This window comes from Petromyzon marinus, chromosome 3 (assembly GCF_048934315.1).
Source record: "Petromyzon marinus isolate PM22_M1 ecotype Great Lakes invasive population chromosome 3, UKy_Petmar_22M1.pri1.0, whole genome shotgun sequence".
Lineage (NCBI taxonomy): Eukaryota > Metazoa > Chordata > Hyperoartia > Petromyzontiformes > Petromyzontidae > Petromyzon > Petromyzon marinus.
The window spans coordinates 9635033-9645332 of NC_133669.1; the positions used below are offsets into that span (position 1 = coordinate 9635033).

General features: G+C 49.9%; 1 protein-coding gene across 4 annotated transcripts; it reads right to left on the minus strand.

Moving 5' to 3' along the window:
* Positions 1–802: 802 nt before the first annotated feature.
* On the minus strand, positions 803–9795 carry LOC116953204 (leucine-rich repeat-containing protein 10-like). 4 transcript variants are annotated; one of them, XM_032973176.2, is made up of 3 exons: positions 9496–9794; positions 9028–9175; positions 803–4882 (listed from the first exon to the last, which is right to left on the minus strand). In XM_032973176.2, exon 3 carries the CDS (start codon positions 4830–4832, stop codon positions 3945–3947), a length of 888 nt encoding a protein of 295 aa, XP_032829067.1. In that variant the 5' UTR covers positions 4833–4882; positions 9028–9175; positions 9496–9794; the 3' UTR covers positions 803–3944. The 4 variants fall into 4 exon arrangements, with proteins under 4 accessions (XP_032829067.1, XP_075929917.1, XP_032829073.1 ...); XM_076073802.1 differs by having other exon boundaries at positions 9028–9179; XM_032973182.2 differs by lacking the exon at positions 9028–9175 and having other exon boundaries at positions 9496–9795.
* Between the last annotated feature and the right edge of the window lie 505 nt (positions 9796–10300).

Sequence of the window (10300 nt, forward strand, 5' to 3'; positions counted from 1 at the left end):
ACAGTTTTTTTTATGTGTGCGCAGTCATCAGTGACCATGCTGAGCCCATAAACCCTCCCCACTTTAATCACGAGTGGACGAGACTCAGATTCAAACTCTGCATCTCGGCGGTTGGCGCAGGCTTATTTGCAACCTCCGACACGGCCACGACCGAGCCTCACGAGGCACCCGTCTAGATGTTTGTGTCGTGCTCGCTGTTGGCGACCCTACGTGCAAAAATCATCCGCGCACGAGCTTGGGAGCCAGCCACAGTACTTTCGCCGTGCAGCAGGAGCTAAGCAATCCCATTGACTGTGGTGACCGTTGAGGAATCCTAGGCCCTCTTCTCGCGGACGCCGTTCCAAGCGGCGCAGGGCCACTCCTGCGCGTAATTATCATCCGAGCCGTGTTGTTAGCCACAAGGATTGCCACCTGTTCTGGTTTTCCCAGGATCGTTATTCTCTTTGAGGTCGCTCTCCTGGGATATCTGTAAATTGTCAAGGGAGATTAAAAGTACCCGTCTTTTTTATCAGCTGCGTGGTAATAAAAATGATATACTACTCAAGATAATGCATTTGCACGTTGCTCTCCCCTCGTCCGGTATTGTGAGATATTATTCTTGTTATATGTCTCAGGGTTTCTGTGCTTCACAGGTGGCAACCCTGCCAGGGCAAGTGGTGGCGGGGAGAAGAGTGTTTTGACCCCATAGAATTTTGATGCCAGGGTCACGATACTACATATCATTTGTGCCATGGCGTACGAATTCTACTGCATAGATATTTTCACGAGCCCTCTCACAATACAAATGAGCATTGACGCTGTGGACTGTTTAAAATCTTCGAGCGATATTGTTTAATAACATCTGCAACAACTGTCTTGGGGACAAAAATAGAATCGACTGTCGTGCTGATGTCATATGAGGGGTCACAACACAGCAAAGAGGCATCACAGCAACTGTCACAAATAGTGTCGACAACATTCATGTGTAGATATTATCATCGGCATCACCAGTAGCAGCATGATCATCATCATCATCAAAATCGGCATCATTGTCATCAGCATCAGTGGTATAGCATGATTGGCATGGACCCTGGTGTCAGGAATTAAATGGGGGGTGGGGGGGGACTGTCCAATTCACCCTTCGTCTTCATAGCTTGACGTCTGGGCCTCTCGGGTCCTTGTTGGGCCCCAAAACAACCCTGCACACTTGATGGCTACACCACAGATCAGCTTCGTCAGCATCATCATCATATACCTCGCACTCATCGTCATTGAAACAAGTATCGTTCAAGGTGTCCGCGTAAGTTCGTACAAGATGGTGCACTTTGTCGTGCTTTAAGGAATAAATATTAACTGTGCTGTATATGTGTTTACAGGTATATTAAAAATCCCTGCTACCGGAGTGGAACGCTCGCGCCCGGCGTTTCATTGCCGCCGTTGCGAATCGTACAAACACGCAACGAAACCGTACAGTCGGTAAAAGGCTGCAAGTAAAAAGTGCATATTTACCCTATGGTTGAAAAGAAAAAATATTTGTTACAAATCCAACCACACACAAAAAAACCCCGATCATCGCTTGATATAAAAACAACAAGTGCATAAACATCGAGGTGCACACTTATCCCGACCCGCGATTGTGATGTTGAGATTCACCGAAAGTTTCGGAGTTAAATATTGGTGACCGGGGGTTGGTGGGTCATACCGAGATCAGTATATGTATGAGAGGCGCACGTCGCGAGGCTACGAGGTGGTCAGTGGAAGGTAGTATAGCAAGTACGCTGCCAAACTATCCGTGCGGGATTGTGGGTGCTATCTGCCCATATATGAGGCATGGGTTTAGTCCGGGAACTTTAAAGGTTTCCAGTAAAGATTAGTCTAAATATCCCCATGTGGCAGGGCCCTCCTGAAAATGAGTCTTTAGACTCAGTGAAGCTTTGCTGAATAGAAAATGGACATTGCACTGTAATTATTATTGCTTCTGCTGATGCGTTGTGATCGCTGTTGTTGTTGGAAGTAGCATGTGAGGTGCGAGGAAGTGTGGGATGACGCACACGCCACCCCGGAGGGAATAATGTGCACCGCTGGTGCCTGCGTCAGCAGACAACAGCAGGTGTCCCAACACTGGTTGTGGCCATGTGTGGTAGTAGTGGTAGTGGTGGTTGTGTAGGTGGTGTGGAGCGGTTGCGCAGCGATTAGCGCGCTGCGCTCTGAACGCGGTGACCTGAGTTTGATTCCCGCTCACGGCCAAAACCATTGACGAACATCTGAACTGGTTCTGGGCCTCCCCTAGGTCGACTCAGCCTGAAATGAGTACCTGATACAGTTTCTAAACATCAGGACTGGGAAGGCAAAGGGGGTCGGGCATCGTGCTGGCCACCCACCCCCTTCGTGTGCCAGCTTTAGTAAGTGCACATTACCAGGACTTTCCCCAACAGTCTGCGAAGGCTATACGGGGGATATTTCTCTTTGTGCGTATACACATTACTGTAGTTGCACGTGTGCAATGATTCATCGAGAAAGCAGGTGTGCACTACCAGGCGCAGGTCAGATATCACTGATGTTGGCCGTGAGCAGGAATCCAACTCGGGTGACCAGGTTCGTAGCGCAGCGCAAGGTCGCCAGCCATTGGGCTACCGCTCCACAGCGTCGAGCAGCGTGCGTGGTGGCATTGGCTGCGCATGTCCGTGATTGTTTTGAGCATGACGTTACCGATTGCTCAATTGTTTAGAAGGAACATTGCGCAAGCAATTATTTTCCATACGGTCGTGTAATCTGATTGCATCGTTACTGTCATGATTACCTTAGGTCGTTGCTCGACTGGGGGGCAGCTGTGTTGTGCTCTGTGTGCCGCTCTACCTCACATTAACCCGAGCTACTGACTCCAGAATTTCCCCATCGTCATCACCGTCCTTGTTCGTGAATCGTTATCGATAACAAAAAAAAACAACGGACGTAATGATAGAGAGTAATCAGCTCGTACATGGTAAGCATCGGTAATCTGATCACATACTGAAACAAACTAAGTTACAATAAATAAATTATCTGGTGGTGCTGAAACTGCACTGTCAGTGATGCACAAGCAGAAGCAAAACTAAATATATACGATAAACAATTTGAGAAATGAACCCGTGCTTATGCAGAAGGGCCATTGTCAGAAACGTCGCCTATTGTAATTTGGGGCATTGTTATTGACGAATGTGGTGAGTTTTTAAGCAATAATGAAGGTTTATCGATACCCAACAATCATTGTTCGGGGTGTAACACTGCTATCGATGCATCGGTCAGTATTGATTGTTAAGCTCGCAACATATGTATGGAATTCCGTGTGTAAGAACCAACGCTTCTTGAGTCATTCATCTTGTATGCAATTGGGTCACGTCAACCCTGCAGCCACTAGAGGCGCTGCCATTCACAGCTGTGTCAAGGATGTTCCTTAAATCGCTACGAGGGGGGTTAGGAAGACATGTTAACAAGCCCCTGTCACGGGAATGTGGAATTTCAGCTTACTGGATTGATCTGGACCACCAACAGATATAAGGAGTGCCCGAATTGCCCGTTAAAGTCGAGAGACTCGTTCGCCAGAAGTTGGTGACACCTGCCCGGTAATCTGATCTCACGGCGACACCGCACCTGTCCGACGTCAGCCCCGAAACACCGCTCCGGTGCCAGCCACGTAGCAATGCACATCCCCAGCCATTCGACTCATTGTCACGACTCCATTTCACAAATCAATTCGTGAATTCTTCCTTTTTCATCTCACTTTTACTGCCTCACTTTTTCTGTTTGCCGTTTGTTCCCGTCTGTGTTTTTTCGTACAGTTTTTTTTTGCTCAATTACCCTACGTATTTAATTTGCATATTACTTGCATACATCATAAATAATAGATTCTCACTCGCGTGGCTCAAAGCGTGCATCACAAGCGCGAGAATCTATTCTCGTCAACCAATCGGTGACGCACAATCCCCTTACATCCCTTCGTCGCTGGCGTGCCCGGCGCTGTGCGTGCCGTTCTTCAATATGCCGTGATGCACCACGCCGCACTCGTCGTTATTGCCCCCGCCTCCGTCGTCGTCGCCGTCCCCGCCGTCCTCCGCCGCCGCCGCGTTGAGGCTGTTGGCCTCCTCGGCGCCGTCGCCCACCAGCAGCACGCCGGGGGCGACGCGCGGCGGGCCCTTGCACGGGTTGTGGTCGTACGAGATGACCTTGAGGCGCGTGAGCCGCTCCAAGCTGGGGAACTCCGAGATGCGGTTGCGGTCCACGTCGATGATCTCCAGCAGCTCCATGTGCAGCAGCACGTCGGGAAACTCCTCGAAGCGGTTGCCGTAGAGCCAGAGGCCCCTCAGGCTCGCCAGCCGGCGCAGCTCCCGAGGCAGCGCCTTCAGCCGGTTGTCGCCCACCTGCAGCGACCGAAGCTGCGGCAGTTCCCAGAGTACCGGCGGCAAGTGGCGCAGGTAGTTCCCCTCCAGCCACAGCGCCTTGAGGTTGACGAGGCTGCGCATCTCGTCCGGCAGGTCCTGCAGGAGGTTGCTGCCCAGGTAGAGGCGGCACAATTCGGTGAGGCGGCACAGCACCGGCGGGAACTCCTCGAACTTGTTGAAGTCGAGCGCGAGGATGCGCAGCGAGCTGAGGAAGCCGAACTCCTCGGGCAGCTCGCGGAGGCGGTTGTTGCTCAGGTAGAGCTTCACGATGTGGCCCAGAGCGCAGAGCTGCGGCGGCGCGCGCCGGATCTTGCGCCCGCTCATGTCGAGCATGAGGTCCGAGGTGATGTCCTCCTCGTCCACGGAGGCGTAGCGCTGGCCACCGCCGCACGCCAGCGAAGACGCCTTGCGCACCGCGCCGCCCATCGCCGTCATGGCCGGGGGCCGAGCGCGTGCGCAGCTCACCCCGGCGGCACACGGGCGAGCTGTGCACGGGATGACAGAGAAGCGGACGGAAAACGTAGAGGTAATAAAGTTGGCCCTGACTCCAAACTCCCAAAGCAGCGGTGCCTCGTGAGGTTGAGCAGTAAAAGTGAAAAGAGCATTTGTCACTCCAGGTCCTGTAAGTTCATCTGCTTTACTAGTTCCACGCTTCAGAGCCCTTGCAAGGGTCTCAATGTGTCTCAAACTCCCTATGATATTACCCAAGAGGAGGATAAACACCAGATTAGGAAGTGGTTCTGTCCACCACGATGCTCCACATGCATCGGAAAGTAGTGTTGCAAAGCTACAGACATTTCAGAGTTTTGTCTTGCTTAATATGTTGTACAGCTTTTTTGTATTAACCGCACGAAGCTCTGTTATTGTTGTAACCCTTGAAAAAGAGACCTCGTTCTCAATCGGCTATCATCACAATGAGCCACGGTCTATCCGCTGCTGGATGAAGACCTCTCCAAGCTATCCCCAAGGTCGTGATAGAATCTTGTCGTGTTCGTGCTGTTGGCATTAGGCCCCGTCCCCGGGGCTGACTGGCAGGTGTGCTTAGGGTTAAAGACAGGGCGAGTGTCCGGTTGGCTACCGTATATGACAGGCAGTCAGGCAGATAGGGCAATGAGACACGTAGCCAGGTAGGTAAAAAGGTATGCAGAATTACGTAACATTTAAGGTGGGGAGGGGGGGGTATTCCTTATTGAAGCTAGCCAAATCGAGCCACGAGGCATCAGGTTCTCTAGAGACTAGTTGTCATGGTTGCACCGGGCACATGTTTACTGCGGTACAGTGCCATGTTAATGGAGGGAGTTGACTGCGGGCCTGCTGCATGCAGCCCGCACACCATGGGGACACAATGGCCAACCCTGCCACGTGATCGCGTGCGTCGCACACCACGGGGACACAGTGGCCAACCCTGCCACGTGATCGCGTCCGTCGCACCCACGGGGACACAGTGGCCAACCCTGCCACGTGATCGTGTCCGTCGCACCCACGGGGACACAGTGGCCAACCCTGCCACGTGATCGCGTCCGTCGCACCCACGGGGACACAATGGCCAACCCTGCCACGTGATCGCGTCCGTCGCACCCACGGGGACACAATGGCCAACCCTGCCACGTGATCGCGTGCGTCGCACACCACGGGGACACAGTGGCCAACCCTGCCACGTGATCGCGTCCGTCGCACCCACGGGGACACAGTGGCCAACGCTGCCACGTGATCGCGTCCGTCTCAGACCGACCCCCCCTCCCTCCCCATCAACAGAGGACAACGGGGGCACGCTAATTCGGGGGTTAAACGCCGAATGTCTCTCAAATTCCGTGGCCTATGCAAGGACATGCCATTCGTTGTGCGCGGTTGCAATTTACTTTGCTCAGCGGGCGTGGCGGGTTTCTGCATTCATTCCTGTTGCTCCGTGTCCCCTGCACCGTTCCCGTTCCGCTGTTAATGTGCACCGAGGCCGACGTTTATTAAGGGCGATATTGGCACATACAATAAAGATTGATGAATTGAATGACCAGTCTGGGGATGGAAACGGTGCATCTGTTGAGAATCGTGCTTGTCTTTTGTATCATGTATGCTTGAACCGCACGTCTGACTGGCGCGGTGAAGTATGGTCAAACAATGCCCATGTGTGACGCGGCGTGGCAGGCCCTTATCCAGAAATGGATTGGCAAAGAGCTGACAATATGTTTAACGTTATTATACCACGCTGAGTTATCCCTCCAGCACCCGACGAGATTGTCGCATTTACAAGCATGCTATTTATACGTGCCCAATGTATTGATAGACTTCTGACCAATAAATTGGGCGGTTTAAGACTTTTCACGACTGGATGAAACGCAAACGTACGGCGGTGCACGGGTGAGCCGTGGGATGGCAGAGAAGTGGACGGAAAACGGGAAATGAAAAGGGGGCCCAAACCCCAGACCAGTGGTGCCTGGTGAGGTTGAACAGAAAAAGTGAAAAGAGGTCCAGTTATGTATGTGTAACTTCTTTCGCGCCGTACGTAGCCGACAGTGCTAATCGGAGGTGCGGGAAAGTTAATCTGCATTACTCGTTGTCACATTTTCAAAATATATATGTAAGATTTATACGTGGCCAATGTATTGATCAGATTTTGACCAATACATCGGTGGCTTAAGACTTTTCATGATCGCATTAAACACCAACATGGCGACGTTTCGCTGAAAATGCTTTGAGCTTTTTCAGGTAGCGCACCCAGGAATGTTGGCATTACACTGCAGTATGTACTGTACGGTGTTAGGTGGCCTAAACCCCAAACAAACACGCGTCATCTCATCATATTGACTGGGCAAAAAATATTTTTCAGCTAATTGTCCCTACCATGAGAATGTGAAATTTCCACAACTGGCTCCCAAATAAGAACACGACCGTCCGGCCAACGTTGGTATGCAGCTGGAAACGTTGGACCAATGTTGGTCCAACGTTCCATATTTACTGGGTACGTGCTGTAAACTCCCCCTAACGCTAATGTAGTACTCTGACCACGAGACCGCTAACGTGCTTTATTGCAAACGACTTAAGTCATCAAGATATACTTTATTAAAAAATAACATGTTAAATTGATTTCAACATATACATATATAGATACCTAATAATAATAGCAAGGACATTGTCGTTACTGAGTCTCAATGCTCTTATTCAGGAGGGTCTTCCTACAGTGGGATATTGCGCCAATTTCATTTTTCTTAATCAAAATAAGTTTTATTTTGTTCTGGCATGGAATGACGAACCAAAATGTGTCGTCAATACCATCCACCACCATCCGACACAGCCAAACAAATTACAATGTCACGTCGCGTACAATCGTTTAACAATGTGCCAATTAATAATAGGGTTTTTCCCCTTTTTTCTGGCAACAAAACTGAAACCTTTTTACAAGGATTCATGTCTGCATTAACCACAATACCTGCAGTCTAAATGCAAAAAAAATACTATGATAATATTGCATTGTCCTTGAAACTGATTGGTCCACACCAAGGGACGGCTTTCTTTTGAGCCTCGACCCAATTGGTGCTCGACCAGATGACGCCAAAAGCACAAAATGTGCCAATTATTTATTGTTTCAGCTCACTCGCAGTAAGTTGGAATAAACATTCTCACAAACAGATTTAGCAATTTGATGCGCAGCGTTTCATTTGACACTTTGTCAAACATCAGCACAAGATGTAGTAAGACAGAATTTAAAAATATACACGTCGAAGGAGTCCAAATAACTGAAGTTTCAAACTATAAATGTTTAGTTTCACGTCGGTGGAGGAATCCGGATAACCCGAAGAAACCCCACCACGTGCGAAGGGAGAACACGTTTTAAAGGACCGCTTTTACAGCTCCGTTAGCGAACCCACTTGCCGCGTGATCCACCAACCCTTGACTCCAAAGCCCCAAGGTGCACAAATACACTCACATCGCAAACATTCTCCCCATGCTGGAACTACTGTATTATAAAAGGCGTTAATTAAAACCAATATGAACACTACTTTTCACATGAAAACACAACAGGTCTTGAATTTAACAGCTACGATATGTTAAAAAGAAAACATTTCTCGCACGCCTCTGTAATGCAGTACAGCAAGTAGGTTACTAAACTATCCATGCACAATTTTTCAGTCGTTATCTCCTCGTACGGAGTGGGTATTCTCCGGTAACTCAAATTTACTGTTCATACTAATCTATACCTTGAGTTTCCTGGCTGGCTGCTGGCTGGGCTCCTCATCATCCCAACTGTAACTCTGTTGTTAGTTCCTGCGGGCCGTTGCCACCGAACCTAGCTGGGTAACTGGCTCGAAGGGATTTTCCGTGTAAAAAATATCGAGTTGCATTGAAACGGCGGAAAAAGTTCGGAAGACAACTATAACGGACAGCGACACCGAAGAGGTGGGAGTAACACATACAGAAGTCTGACCACGTTTCATTTCAAATGACTCGAACATTTCAACTTGTGCTCCGGTTAATATCATTCTTTCGCCAGAATATGCTTTAAATTCTCGAGAACATTATAAAATAACTTATAATGCATATTATCTTGGCAACGCGTTGCCTACAAGCTAGAGTAATATTATCAACAATTGTATACATAATGTGCGTTGGTTGGGCTTGTAAGAGTACCGCTTACCTTTGCAGAGGCTCTATCAATAAGTTATTATTGCCGCAGCAGTGGTGCGGCGGCTGCTGCTGATTGTGTTGACGTTGGTGATGATGTCCATAACTTCATCTCACCTCTGCAGGACTCTCAACCCCGTAAGCCTCTGTGACCGTAAGGCCTTCCTTAGTCAATCGAGTACGCAGGGGTCAGTTAAGTGTTTAATTACACACACATCCGCGCCAGTGCACACTTTTGGATTACCAAGTTAAACACACGGGCAGTAAGTCTGTCTACACGTGTGCGGGGTGTGTAACTGTGTACACGTGTGCGTATGTATATAGACAAGTCAACTAGACTCTATGATTTATCATTACGTTTCATTAACGCTTCTCAAAATGGGTGTTGTTTGAGACGCGTGTATGCTTAATACACGTGTTGTGCACGTGCTAATTTAGCAGATCGGTGTGCGTGTGTGTAATGCAGAGCGCGTTAACGTACCATGATCGTGTATGCAGGCTGTCTATTAATTAAAGAGTTCGCTCGCTCAGTCACGCGAATAGGTGCTCGCAAACAACACAGAGAGAGCCTTCCTGTCACTTGGACTCTGGCGCCCAGCCGCAGTGAGTGGCTGAGTGTGTGTGTGTGGAGAGAGAGCGCGGAGATTAGGAGTGGGGGGTGTGTGTGTGTGTATTGGGAGAGGAGGAGTGATGAGGAGGAGGAGGGGAGAATGTGTGTGAGTGTATGGGGGAAGGACGGCAGGAGGGGCACTTGTGCGTGGGGAGATGAGAGTTAGAGATGTGTGTGTGTGAGTTGAGGAAGGAGGGGAGTGTGTGTATGTATGGGGGAGAGGATGGGGCGGGGGGGGGTATGTTGAACTTCTTTCGCACCGTACGTGTATGTGGCTGTGTGACGTGTGCACGAGGAGAGGGAGGAAAGTGTGGGAATGAGCGAAGGGTGTCAACTGTGTGTGTGTGTGCGTTAGGTGCTCGCTAACAGCACTTGCCCCAACAGTCTGCTTCGACTATACGGGGGACCTGTGTCTTTGTTTATGTTTGGAGAATTATTTTTTTTTGGAGGGGGTTGGAGTGGGTGGTGCAGGGAGGAAAGCCGTGTGAGTGTGGGATGTTGTGGTGTCACTGGTGCCAGAGGGTATCTGTGTGAGTTGGAGGGTCGTGTGTGTGTGTGGGGAGCGGTGGTGTAGCGGTTCGATTTCAGCGCACGGTCAACACCGGCGACGATGATCTGAACCGGTCCTGGGCCTCCCCTAGGTCGACTCAGCGTCACAATGAGTGTGCGGTGTGTA

What these genes read in the sequence shown, in the direction of transcription:
- LOC116953204 (XM_032973182.2), bottom strand. Translation starts at nt 4,832, where the DNA reads ATGACGGCGATGGGCGGCGCGGTGCGCAAGGCGTCTTCGCTGGCGTGC.